Raw genomic sequence first — 14,421 nt, 5'->3', positions numbered from 1 at the left:
CCATTTGGGAACTCCAGGACATTTCCTATGTTCTGTATAACCATATGCACAGGGAGTGCCATCAGCTACAACAGCACAACCTCTGGGTTTCAGAATTTAAGCAGCAGTTGGCATCACTGTGGCATATGCATGAGGTTGAGAGCTTTGAGGATAGCACATCTACAGATGTGGTCACCCCTGCAGTTTAAAGTTATGCAGTGAGACAGGGAATGGCTGACTGTTAGGCAGTCAAGGAGGACCAGGCAGGTAACACAGGAGTCCCCGGAGTGCATCTCATTCTCCAACCCATTCTGAATACTAGTGAGAGTGATGGCTCCTTTGGGAAATGCAGCTGGAGCCCAGTCCCAGGCACAATGGCTGGTCCAGCTGTGTATGGGAGAAGGAGGAAGACTGGAAAAGCAACAGTGATAGAGGATTCAATAGTTAGGGGAGCAAAGAGGCGTTTCAGCGGCCACTGATGTGAATCCAGGATGGTATGTTGCCTCCCTCATTCCAGGGTCAATGATGTCATGGGGCTGCTGCAGAACACTGACGGGGAGGGTGAGCAGCCAGCAATCATGGTCTTTAATGGCACCAACAACATAGAAAGAGGGATGTCATGTAGGCAGAGTCTAGGAAGCTCGGAAGGAAACTAGCAAGCATGTCCTCAAAGGTAATAATCTCCAGACTACTCCCAGTACCATGTGCAAGTGAATATAGAAACAGGAGGGTAGACCAGATTAATGTGTGGCTGGAAAGATGGTGTAGGAGGGAAGGCTTTAGATTCCTGGAACACTAGGGTCAGGTCCTGGGGCGATGGGACCTGTCACACTGGATGGATTGCGCCTAAACAAAGCTGGGACCAATTTCCTTGTGGAACGATTTGCTGGTGCAATTGGGGAGGGTTTAAACTAACTTGGCAGGGGTCAACCAGCGGCTAATATCAGAGAGGAATACCAGGGTACACAATGCTGAGAAATAGATAGATAGCACCAGAGTAGGAAATAGTAAAGTATTAGGTGGGGTCAAAGTAAGAGGGAATGTTATCAAGTCTGAATTAGGATTACTGTGCATGTATGTGAATGCACAGAGTGTGGTAAATAAGGTTGGTGAGCTGCAGATGCAGATTGCCATGTGGGAATATGATGCTGCTGCAATAACAGAAACCTGGCCCAAAGAAGGGCAGGACTGGGTAATAAATATTCGTGGATACAAGGTGTTCAGGAAAGATAGGAAAGGGAGGAAAGGAGAAGGAATAACAGTAAGATAAAAGCAAAATAATGCAGATGCTGGAAATCTGAAATAAAAACCGAAAATGCTGGAAAAACTCAGCAGGTGTGGCAGCATCTGTGGAGAGAGAAACACAGTTAACGGTTTAACCTGCCAAGTTAGTTTAAACCCTCCCCAATTGCACCAGTAAATCATTCCACAAGAAAATTGGTCCCAGCTTTGTTTAGGCGCAACCCATCCAGCGTGACAGGTCCCATCGCCCCAGGACCTGACCCTAGTGTTCCAGGAATCTAAAGCCCTCCCTCCTACACCATCTTTCCAGCCACACATTAATCTGGTCTACCCTCCTGTTTCTATACTCACTTGCACATGGTACTGGGAGTAGTCTGGAGGTTATTACCTTTGAGGACATGCTTGCTAGTTTCCTTCTGAGCTTCCTAAACTCTGCCTGTTAACTCTGCCTGTATGACTCTTCTTCAGAGCTGGACCGAGATAGAGAATTCTGAAGAAGTCATACGGACTCGAAACGTTAACTGTTTCCCTCTCCACAGATGCTGCCACACTTGCTGATTTATCCAGCACTTTGTTTTTATTTAATATTATTATAGAAAGGATAACATTATTGATTAAGGAGAAAATTGCTGGAGAGAGAGAGGGGGTGTCCTAGGAGGTCAAGGACAGAATCTATTTGGTAAGAGCTAAGGAACAATAGAGGTGCTATTACATTGCTCGGTGTAGTCTATAGGTAACCAACTAGTGGGAAAGATGTAGAGGGACACCTTTGCTAGGAAATTACAGAGTTCTATAATTAAAGAGTAATTATAATGGGGGACTTGAATTATTCAAATATTGACTGGGATAGTAATAGTGTGAAGGGCAGAGAGGAGCAAAAGCTTCTTGAGTGTGTTCAGGAGAATTTTCTCAATCAGTATGTTTCCAGTCCAATGAAAAAAATAGCATTCTGCACCTAATTTGGGAATGAGGTGGGCCAAGTGTCGGTAGGGGTGCATTTAGGGGACAGCGATCATTGTATCATAAGGTTTAGGTTGGTTATGGAAAAGGACAAGGAGCAATCCCGAGCAAAAGCAACGAACTGGGGTAAAGCCAACTTCAGTGAGGTAAGAATGGATCTGACCCAGGTAAATTGGAATCAATTCACATCAATGATAAGTCACCATTACTGAGACTAGCTTTTTTTTTTGATATCCCAGTTTTATTGATGGAATTTAAATTCTCCTGTCTGCCAAGGTGAGATTTGAACCCATGGCCCCACAACATTACTGTGGACCCCTGGATTACCAGCCCAGTGACACCACCATCACCCTCTTTACATGATAAACTTGTGACAGCAAATCTGTCAGAAATTTGAGAGGACACCTGGAATCCATAATGGTGAACAACGAACCAAAGTAAAATATGAAGTCTCACTGTCTTTTAAAATGTTTATTGAATGACTGGAATGTAATTTTTCAGTTCATGTGTACCGGCAACAGAAATTTACAGCAAATATCTTGTTACTATACATGGAAGCCAACAGTCATTTCAGATTCACAAAAATACCATAAATAATACCCCTGAAATCAACTTCTTTACAACTATCACTCACGCGTGAACATTTAATTCTTGAAGTACCAACAACCACTATGTAAACACCAGGAATTATTTGTGAAATTAACGTTATAAAACTCCAGTGGTCGATGCTGATCAATTTCGAGTGTTTTCTCCCTAGGTGAAGAGAAAGGGTGCTGGACACTAACCTACAGCCGTGTCCAATAAGGTAACAAAGCGCTGGTTTGCTGGCGAGGGAAGGTGAAACACGAGCGGATGGTCAACTCGGGCACCGAGTGGCGCCAACGTGTTGGGGTGGGAGGGATTGGGTGCAGGAGGTAACATGACAGCCTCTCGCAATTTGCTCGAGCAGGTTCAGTGATCCCGAATCCCAGTTTTGCCTTCCGTGCCTCCCTGGGATCACGGGCACATGATTTTCTGCCCAATCCGTCGTGGGCAAGGGCAACCTGTAAGTACCCCGAAATCCGTGCGGTGAGGACGAGACTACAGGGGGCATTATGGCAACTGCTGGGCACATTCAGATACCCAGTCCTAATATTCTTCGTTGCAATTGCACAGCTTCGTAAAAGCCGCAGAGTTAGTAGTTAAATAAATGTCAGAAACAGTAGTGCATCTCCTGCATTTAAAACCCATGTCAACTCACCAACCAGCATCTATTCATCCACAAGGGTAAACCACTCACGGAAGAGTGTGGCAATTTTGCCTTTAAATGGTAGACAAACATTTGACACAGCGGCATTAATTTCACTGAATGCATCATCACATTGCAAATCTATTTCATAGAAATTGTAACACAGAAGACGGCCATTCGGCCCCCCCCCCCCCCCCCGTGCTCGCCCTTCATCTGGAGGTATCGATTCCAACTTCAACAACATCATAATGGCTGCACGCAAAAGCAAAGTGCCTGGCCAGGTACTTTCAGCAGGAGGAGAGTCCTCCTTTCTAGCTCTCGGAGGTAGTTCGACCAACTTATACCCCTGCTGTGAGGCAGGAACGCGAATCCCCAGGAGAAAAACTAAATTAAAACATAGCTTAAGACAGTTTTGGATTCAACGGACCTCTGCGTTGCTAAATGCAAAAAGTGAATTTTCCAAGCACAACCGGTTAACAACAGCCACACAAATATTTTCTTCAATTACACTGAAGAGATGGACTAGAAAGGAATCTGCCGACTTCTCTCTACCCTGCTCCGATGCAATCTAGCGCTCCCAAGCACCAGCCAAGGGAGCTCTCCCCAATCTATAAGGTGATTCAGTCATTGGCCAGCATTGCACTGAGAACACATGCAAAAGAGGCATTCTGATCTGATCAGACACGGCACAATCCCGTTCTGGTTCATTAGAAAGCTAATTTACTGCAGTGCAGAACACCAATTTTATATTCATTTTGTTCGTGCTCCTCTGAATAAAATTGAATAGTTGCACATATCTGAGATGAGGCATTCAGACATATTGTTCCCTCTTCAATTTGTTAGCCTTTAACTTTTAATTTGGTGATATCGATATATACAAATGTCCAAATTATAACTCGTGATCAAAGAGTCAAATAGTGTTGGAGTGTATTTTTCACCGTTTTCATACAATCCAGATTAATTTTTAAAAATATTATTTTTCCAAAGCACCTTTTCAAAAACACCCTGCGGTTTTAATAGTATTAATCACTGTCATTTATAAATATATATATATATTAAAATCATCATATCCATAATATTTTCTATTACACATTTCTACATGGCCGCATTTGTAATAGACCCTGCCTATGTAAAGATGTCACGCTGTAATTACATCCTCCCACTAGTGGAGGCGCTCCAGTGTCACAGCTAGACTATAAGTACGGCGTAACTGGCTTTTATAGGTGGTTCTCATTATAAATGGGGACTTAGGATTTTTAAATACAAATATAAAAAGGACAGAATGTATGACTTTAAGATGGAAACTCTGAATTACGTTAGTCTGCACTGAACCAGTCTAACGCGCCTGGAAACGACGCTTGGTTTTGACTCCCTACGAGCAGGAGATCAATGTGATATTTCCCATCCTGGTTAAAATAAAGAAGCATTCTAAGTACGTTCGCGTTTGGTCCTGTCATGCAACAGCAAATTGTTTAGCTTGATCACAGTCGTAGCAAAGTCAACAAGTTCCACAAAGTCTGAGGTGATGATGTTGACCCCATTCACACCGGGTTTCTGAGATTTCACCCAATTCATTATCGTAGGAAGATTTCTATGGGGAAAAAATAAATACAGCAGATGAATGAATGTTTCTCATTATTTACAAATGCAAATAATGCACAAATCTCCACATCTGAATCATATTTTCCCTCCACACGAGATTGACTAGGGGTGGTTCACTTCTGACTTTCCTTCTCTCCTCATTAGGAATATCTCCTCAGCTCTTTTTTGATCCTCGGCTAAAACTGGGAAATAGCTGTGCGAGAGTCAGGGGTTTAGTGCCTGAGATAGTAACAATTTATTTTGGATTTCATGGTAGTTTTTTTAAACCCTTATTTTTTTTCCATTTTTGTTTCCATGTACAGTGGTCCACCTAGTGGATGAACCCAGAACTGAGGGACTGGGATTGAAAGATTCAGAAGGTAGAAAAGTTGTTCCATCTAAAAAACAAACCTCTCTCTTAAAGCCATACTCACCGGAGCACTCCTGCTAACTGTACTCCATTTACTTGTCCACCATTTACACTAGAGCCCTGGGAACATTACTATTTAGTAGCTCATAATAGAAAGTGGTGAGTTCTTTGTAATATACAACGTTATGATGACTCTGTTAGTCCCACCCATGTTTTTACCTCCGGACTCAACTATTCCAGCATCCTGCTGACTGGCCTCACACACACCTCCATCAACTTGAGTTTAGCCAAACGTCAGCTGTCCCTACCCGAACACACTCCAGGACTTCTTCACCCATCACCTCGGTGCTCGCTGCATTGGCTCCAAATGTGGCAACACCCCCATTTTAAAATTCTCATCCTTGATTTCAAAAGCTTCCATGATCTTGGCCCTCGCTACCTCTGTAATCTCCTCCAGCCTCTCAACTCTCCGACCGCTCAGCACTCCACCGATTCCAGCCTCTCGTACATCCCTGATTTTAATGGCTCCCCCATCGGTGGCGTGTCTTCAGCTGCCTGGGCCTGAAGCTCTGGAATTCCCCCCCTGAACTTCTCCACTTCTCTACCCTGCTTTCCTTCTTTAAGGCACTTCTTAAAACATACCCCTTTAACCAAAATTTGATCATCTGCCTGATGTTACCTTAGGTGGCTCAGTGTCCAATTTTGTCTGATAATCACTCCTTGGAAGATCTGAATACGTTAAAGGTGCAATATAAGAGGTTGTTGCAGTATACTTCATCTGCTGGCAACCATTTTCACACAACTCTACCCGAGATTAACAACGAAATAGAGGGGTCTTTGACAGAGGTATTCAAAATCATGAGGAGTCTGGACAGAATTTCTTTTTCTTTCGTGGGATGTGGGTATAACTGGAAAAGCCAGCATTTATTGCCCATCCCTAATTACCCTTGAACTGAGTGATTTGCTAGGCCCGTTCAGAGTCAACCACATTGCTGTGGGCTTGGAGTCACATGTAGGCCAGACCAGGTAAAAATGGCAGATTTCCTTCCCTAAAGGACATTGGTGAACCAGATGGGTTTTTTTTATGACAGTCGATGATAGTTGTCATGGTCACCATTACTGATAGCCAGTGACATTACTGAGACTAGCTTTATATTCCAGATTTATTAATTCAACTTAACTGCCATCAGCTGCTGAGGTGGGATTTGAACCCATGTCCCCAGAGCATTCAGCTGGGCCTCTAGATTACCAGTCCAGTGATGTTACTGCTACACTATCATCTCCCCTTGAATGGTAGGTAGAGATAAGCTGTCCCCATTGGTGGAGGGCACAGATTTAAGGTAATTGGGCAAAGAAGCAATGGCGACATGAGGAGAAACTTCTCCACACAGTGAGTGGTTAGGATCTGGAATGCGCTGTCTGCGAGTGTGGTGGAGGCAGGGTCAATCGAGGAATTCAAGAGGGAACTGGATTATTATCTGTAAAGGAAGAATGTCCACGGTTACAGGGAGAAGGCAGGGGAATGGCACTAGGTGCACTGCTCATTTGGAGAGCAGACACCATGTGCCGATTGGCCTCCTTCCGTGATGTAATCATTCTGTAATTCTCTGAAATAACAATTGAATATCAGAACCTAACAGCACTAAGTATCTTTTTGGGAAGGGAGGGATGGATCCCAATTTTCAACTCTATTATGCCTTCCTTCGGAAAAAGAAAACGATCATTTTCTTTTAGTAAGACTATTTGAAGAAAAATGAAGGCGTGCACTCAGAGTAGAAGCAGATTGTAAACCAGCCTTGCAACGAGAGAATCGCGCAGTCCGACAATCAGTCCTCGAATGACTGTTTTGGTTTGAGGTGTCAGGATGGCCTGCGACACGTGAAAGGTTCCTCGCTTTGCCCGCTCGTTCAATGTTGTCTCCAGGAACTGAACCAATTTCTGTGCGTCAGTTGTGTTTGCCCAGGGGGCTGGCATCTGATTCCCCGGCCAGAGGAAGGGAAAGTCGTGGGCCAAGGGGTGGTGGTAAAACACGAGCACCTGGTTTTGTTTCAAGAAAAGAGAACAAGAGAGTTAGCAAGACAGGTTAAATGGGAAGCACTAGCATTAGACCGGTTAGAGCATTACTCAGCCCTAACTAGCTAAACCAGGACAGTGAACCACAATTTACTGTTTGAATCTGGAAAGCCAGTTGGTAAAGGATGATACTGGAGCCAGTCTTACATTTATTTACAGAGTGAAACATTACAAGCATATGCCTTCTAACCCAACCACACCAGTTTCAGTTAACATCTGCTTATATGTGCTCAGGTGAAACCCCAATTAATGCCTCCCAACTGTATATAATTACACACAATTGATATACAATTAACATTCAGATACTTCCCATTACTAAATTCCATGCAAGTTGCGTCTATTGTGTCACAAAACTACCATATTTTTCATAATATTATTGTGGGGTGTTGCAAAGTAGGCTTATGTTTGTGTGTGTGTGTGTGTGTGTGTGTGTGTGGATGGTTCTGTCTATGTAGCTGATTTAGAGACGGATAGACTGCATGGTTGAAATTATCAAAAGAGTTAGGTGTAAAAGAGCATGTGAAATGCTAATGAGTGAACTAGGGTAAAGTAAGCAGTTAGGGTGTGAATGAAATTTGCATTTTAAGATAAATGGAGAGGTGTTTGATTTTCAAAGAGACATGGTAGGATGTTTACAACTAACAAGATAAATAAGGCAGGTTATTACGTTGATTTTTTTCCCAAAACTGCTGGTCATAATGACAACATAAAAGATTTTTATATTTTGGGAAAAGTAAATTCCAAAGACATGTGGGAATAATGGAGTTTACAGATTAAAGAGGAAGAAATGTATTTAAAGAAGGATGGAAGGCTGTGTGTGGGTGGCCGTGTAATATCTGAAAGGTACACCGTGTGAAACAGACTTGGGGATAAGCCTCTAGCCACTTTGCAGAAGTCTGCTGTTTCAGTAACCAAAGTTTTGTTGAAAGCCTTTGGAATTCCACTGTCGATTGGGTGCTTGTGGTAACCTTGCTGGATTGTCTCTATAAATTTAAAATCTATTTTGGACTGTTGCCTTAAAGGGGATGTGTAGTTGGGAGTCTGGTTAATTAGGAATTTTGGGAATTATTATAATAAAGTAACTGTGTAATTGTAATCTTGTGTGTTTTATTCTTTTTTTTGTTAATAAATGTTTTAATTTAGCTTTTAAAATCTCCAAAGGTGTTAGTGGACTCAGTACTTTTAAATTCAGTGCACAAGTCTTCTTGTAATAAATACAAATTGCAAAACCATTGTGATAGAGTGATCAAGTTTCCCTTGTAGATTTGGTCAGCCTGGCAAATACCACCTGTCACATCATAACAATTGTGAGCTCTGGAATTCCCTCCCCAAACCTCTCCACCCCTCTCTCCTCCTTGAAGATGCTCCTCAAAACCTACCTCAGTTTGGTCACCTGTATTGGTTCTTTATGTAGCGTGGTGTCAAATTCTGTTTAATAATGTTACTGTTACGCAATGTGTGTGGTTTTTACAACATTTAAAGTGCTATATAATAGCAGTGTTTTTTGTTGTTATTCACTAAAAGAAAGACTTTGCATTTATATAGCACCTCTCATGACTTCAGGACGTCCCAAACTGCCTTACAACCCGGGGGACTGAGACTGACTGGACTGCTCTACGAAAAGCCAGCATGGGACTCGATGGGCTGAATGACCTCCTTCCGTGCTGTAATGGCTCGAAAACAACTAATGAAGTATTTTTGAAGGCAGTCACTCTCTAATGTAGGAAACCAAGCGGCCTGTAGTCCTACAGCAGGCAGAGCAATGAAAGCAGTGTTTAAAAGAGACCTCTTGCTAATGCCCATTTTAAACAGGTATATATCATGCAAGAGATATCATGGACTGCATTATTTCATTTCTATTGGAAAGAGCTGGCATTTATACAGGGTGCTGTATGTTTGCAGGTTACCCTAAAACACTTCATAGCCAATCAGTAGCTTGCTTTTGAAATTGTTTCACTGTTTTTACATAGACAGTAATGGCAGCTCAGCTCCCACAAACCCGAATAAATTTTTAACCAGTTAAACTGTTTTGCGGGGGGTGTTAGTTGAGATTTGGAATGTTGTTTGTGTGCAGGGCACAGGCGCATTAGGAACAGGAGGAGGCCAAATACCCATCAAACCTACTCTGCCTTTCAATTAGATCATCTGCCCCTCAACTCCATCAACCTGCCTTTACTCCATATCCCGCAAGACCTTTGCCTAACAAAAATCAATGGCGAGGGCAGAAGCCTTGACTGGAAAAGTGGTTCAAACACAGAGTCACAAGATACATGACTGCAGGGTTGGGTTGAGACAATGCGCTGAAGGACTCTGAAGGTTGGGAATGGGGCGGTTGGCTGCAAAGACAGAGGAGTCAAAGGTGAGTTTTTTCAAGGAGGGGGTGGTAATGGCACTAGGAGGGTTAGTATCTGAGGAGAGCTGTTAACAACATCAAATAATGGAGTGGGGGGTGGCGAGGGGCCAAGAAGGGCACCCAACAAACAGAGCACGGTGTATAAACACAAGCTCTTGCCAAAGGCGATGAAATGATGGCACTGAGCAGGGAAGCCGGAAGACCAATAGGAGGATCCCGCCCATATCAGTGTCTAAATGGCAGCCCCTCCAGGAGAGGTGGGCACTATTGGAGAAGAGGGAGACCTATGGGGGCTCCCTAAAATAGAGGCGCTCTTGAGGGCCTCCTTCTTCAGCTGAAACAAAGAAGGCTCAATACCATGAGGAGACACACAATGGAGGGATAACCCCTCTGGAAGAGAGCTTGCAGCCAGGCCTAGGCCCCTGAGCCCTGATGCTGCCACTTATTGCAGCCTGCAGTGGCCCACTAGCCTCCTGGTGAGATCCTGCTTTCAAGGAGCTGGCAGGGGGTTTGGGTGGGTACACTGCTCCAATGGCAGGAAACAGTCGAGGCCTTCAGAAAATTATCCCAAAGTGGAGCCTTAATTGACTGCCTGCCTGGGCAATGGATATTGTTCCCACCCCTGGGAAATAAACCCAGAAGGGGAAACTTGTCAGTGAGCGCTATCCAACAGGGTTTCCCCCCAATTTTCCTGCCTCACCAACCCTCCCACCTCCTCCAAACCCGTCTCCACAGTGCCAGGAAATTTGCACTGGTTTACAATCTTGTCATTTTTGAGCCTAAGCTGGGCATCCAAACACATACCCACCACACCGTCACCAAGGTGACTGACTTCCACCTCCGTAATATCGCCCATCTCCACTCCTGCCTCAGCCCATCTGATGCCAAAACCCTCATTCATGCCTTTGTTACCTCTAGACTCAACATTCTTTTTATTCATTCACGGGATATGGGCGTTGCTGGCTGGGCCAGCATTTATTGCCCATTCCTAATTGCCCTCGAGAAGGTGGTGGTGAGCTGCCTTCTTGAACCGCTGCAGTCCATGTGGTGTAGGTACACCCACAGTGCTTTTAGGGAGGGAGTTCCAGGATTTTGACCCAGAGACAGTGAAGGAACGGCGGCGATATATTTCCAAGTCAGGATGGTGAGTGACTTGGAGGGGAACTTCAGTGCTGCCAAAGGAGTCTTGGTGAGTTCCTGCAGTGCATCTTGTAGATGGTCCACACTGCTGCTACTGTGCATCACTATGCTGACACTGTGGAGGGAGTGAATGTTTAATGTGGTGGAGGTGGTGCCAATCAAGCGGGCTGCTTTATCCTGGATGGTGTCGAGCTTCTTGAGTGTTGTGGGAGCTGCACTCATCCAGGCAAGTGGAGGGCATTCTACTACAATCCTGACTTGCGCTTGTAGATGGTGGGCAGGCTTTGGGCAGTCAGGAAGTGATTTACTCATTGCAGGATTCCCAGCCTCTTACCTGCTCTTGTAGCCGCAGTATTAATATGGCTAGTCCAGTTCAGTTTCTGGTCAATGGTAACCCCCAAGATGTTGATAGTGGGGGATTCAGTGATGGTGAATGTCAAGGAGCGATGGTTAGATTCTCTCTTGTTGGAGATGATCATTGCCTGGCATGTGTGTGGTGCTAATGTTACTTATTAGCCCAAGCCTGAATGTTGTCCAGGTCTTGCTGCATTTGAACACGGACTGCTTCAGTATCTGAGGAGTCGTGAATGGTGCTGAACAGTGAACATCTCCACTTCTGACCTTACAGAAAGTTGCAATACTGAAGGAGACCATTCAGCCCAACGTATCTATTTGTTAGAACATTCAAGATCACAACAACTTGTGTAAAAAGAAAATTCCTCATATCACCTCTAGTTCTTTTGCCAATCATCTTAAATCTGTGCCCTCTGGCTAACATAGGAACACACGACTTAGGAGCAGTAGTAGGCCATTCGGCCCCTCAAGCCTGCTCCACCATTCAATAAGATCATGGCTGATCAACTCCACTTTCCTGTCTGCCCCCCATAACCCTTGACTCCCTTGTCTATGAAAAATCTGTCTAACTCAGCCTTGAATATGTACAATGACCCAGCCTCCACTGCTCTCTGGGGACCCTCTGAGAGAAAAAAATTCTCCTCATCTCCATCTTAAAAGGGAGACCTCTTATTTTTAAACTGTGTCCCCCGGTTCTAGTCTCTCCCACAAGTGGAAATATCCCCTGGGTATCCACCCTATCAAATCCTCTCAGGATCTTATATATTTCAATAAGATCACCTCTCATTTTTCTAAACTCCAATGCGTACAGGCCCAATCTGTTCAACCTTTCTTCATAGGATAAGCACCTCATCCCAGGAATGAACTGAGTGAATGTTCTCTGAATTGCTTCTAACATAACCTTTTTCAAATAAGGAAACCAGAACTGACATAACCTTTTTCAAATAAGGAAACCAGAACTGTACACAGTACTGCGGATGTGGTCTCATCAAAGCTGCAGTAAAACTTTCCTACTTTTACATTCCATTCTCCTTGCAATAAATGACAACATCTCCATTTGCCTTCCTGATCACTTGCTGTACCTGCAAACTAACTATGGACAACAAATACTGGCCTTGCCAGCAACGCCCACATCCATGAAAGAATAAAAATAACATGCTGCTTTTTTAATCTTCCTGCCAAAGTGGACGAGTTCACATTTTCCCACATGATACTTCACTGCCCAATTTTTGCCCACGCACCTAACTTGTCTATATCTCTTTGTAGACTCTTTACCTCCTCTTCACAATTTACTTTCCTGCCTATCTTGGTGTCATCAGCAAATTTAGCTACCTCACATTCACAGTCCCTTCATCCAAGTCATTGATATAGATTGTAAATAGTTGAGGCCCCAGCACTGATCCCTGTGACACCCCACTAGTTACATTTTGCCAACTAGAAAATGACCCATTTATCCCTACTCTCTGTTAACCAATCCTCCATCCATGCTACAATGGCTGAACCATGAGCTCTCATTTTGTTTAGTAGCTTTTTTCTATTCTTTCATGGGATGTGGGCATCGGTGGCTAGCCCAGCATTTATTGCCCATCCCTAATTGCCCTTGAGAAGGTGGTGGTGAGCTAACTTCTTGAACTGCTGCAGTCCATGTGGTGTAGGTATACCCCCAGTGCTGTTAGGAAGGGAGTTCCAGGATTTTGACCCAGCGACAGTGAAGGAATGGTGATATATTTCCAAGTCAGGATGGTAAGTGGCTTGGAGGGGAACTTCCAAGTGGTGGTGTTCCCATCTATCTGCTGCCCTTGTCCTTCTAGATGGTTGGGTCATGGGTTTGGAAGGTGCTGCCTAAGGAGCCTTGGTGAATTTCTGCAGTGCATCTTGTAGATAGCATACACTGCTGCCACTGTGCATCGGTGACAGAGTGAGTGGATGGTAAAGGTGGTGGATGTGGTGCCAGTCAAACAGGCTGCTTTGTCCTGGATGGTGTCGAGCTTCTTGAGTGTTGTTGGAGCTGTACTCATCCAGGCAAATAGAGAGTATTCCATCACACTCCTGACTTGTGCCTTGTAGATGGTGGACAGGCTCTGCGGAGTCAGGAGGTGAGTTACTCTCCACAGAATTCCCAAACTCTTACCTGCTTTTGTAGCTACAGTATTTATATGGCTAGTCCAGTTCAGTTTCTAGTCAATGGTAAACCCAGGATGTTGATAGTGGGGGATTCAGTGATGGCAATGCCATTGAATGTCATGGGGAGATGGCTGGATTCTCCCTTGTAGGAGATGGTCGTTGCCTGGTGCTTGTGTGGCACGAATGTTACTTGCCACTTGTCAGCCCAAGTCTGGATATTATCCAGGTCTTGCTGCATTTGGACATGGACTGCTTCAGTTTCTGAGGAGTCGTGAATGGTGCTGAACATTGTGCAATCATCAGCGAACATCCCCACTTCTGACCTTATGATGGAAGGAAGGTCATTAATGAAGCAGCTGAAGATGGTTGGGCCGAGGACACTGCCCTGGGGAACTCCTGCAGCGATGTCCTGAATGCGATGTCCTGAGAGTTTTCCCCCTGATTTCCAATGACTTCAATTTTGCTAGGGCTCCTTGATGGCACAATCAGTCAAATGCTGCCTTGATGTCAAAGGCAGCCATTCTCAGCTCACCTTTGGAGTTCAGCTCTTTTGTCCATGTTTGAACCAAGGCTGGAATGAGGTCAGGAGCTGAGTGGCCCTGGTGGAACCTAAACTGGGCGTCAGTGAGCAGGTTATTGCTAAGCAAGTGCCACTTGATAGCCCTGTTGATGACTCCTTCCATTACTTTACTGATGATCCAAAGTAGACTAATGGGGCTGTAATTGGTCGGGTGGGATTTGTCCTTATTTTTGTGTACAGGACATACCTGGGCAGTTTTCCACATAGCCGGGTAAATGCCAGTGTTGTAGCTGTACTGGAACAGTTTGGCTAGGGGCACGGCAAGTTCTGGAGCACAAGTCTTCAGTACTATTGCCAGAATGATGCCAGTGAATTGTTTAATTGTCCACCACCATTCACGACTGGATGTGGCAGAACTACAGAGCTTAGATCTGATCCGTTGGTTGTGGGATTGCTTAGCTCTGTCTATCGCTTGCTGCCTTTGTTGTTTGACCGCA

The 14,421-nt window shown here is 44.5% G+C and overlaps 1 protein-coding gene across 1 annotated transcript in view; it reads right to left on the bottom strand.

Moving 5' to 3' along the window:
* Nucleotides 1-4,217: 4,217 nt before the first annotated feature.
* plcxd2 (phosphatidylinositol-specific phospholipase C, X domain containing 2) overlaps nucleotides 4,218-14,421 on the bottom strand; it is a 36,718-nt gene continuing 26,514 nt past the window's right edge. The window contains 2 exon segments of the mRNA XM_078559563.1: nucleotides 4,218-5,000; nucleotides 7,156-7,397. Of these exon segments, the coding sequence (XP_078415689.1) occupies nucleotides 4,838-5,000; nucleotides 7,156-7,397 (405 nt within the window). The 3' untranslated portion in view covers nucleotides 4,218-4,837.

This window comes from Cetorhinus maximus, chromosome 16, assembly GCF_964194155.1.
Source record: "Cetorhinus maximus chromosome 16, sCetMax3.hap1.1, whole genome shotgun sequence".
Taxonomy (NCBI): Eukaryota; Metazoa; Chordata; class Chondrichthyes; order Lamniformes; family Cetorhinidae; genus Cetorhinus; species Cetorhinus maximus.
Note: the sequence above shows the minus strand (reverse complement) of the source record. Positions and strands in the feature narration are given on the sequence as shown.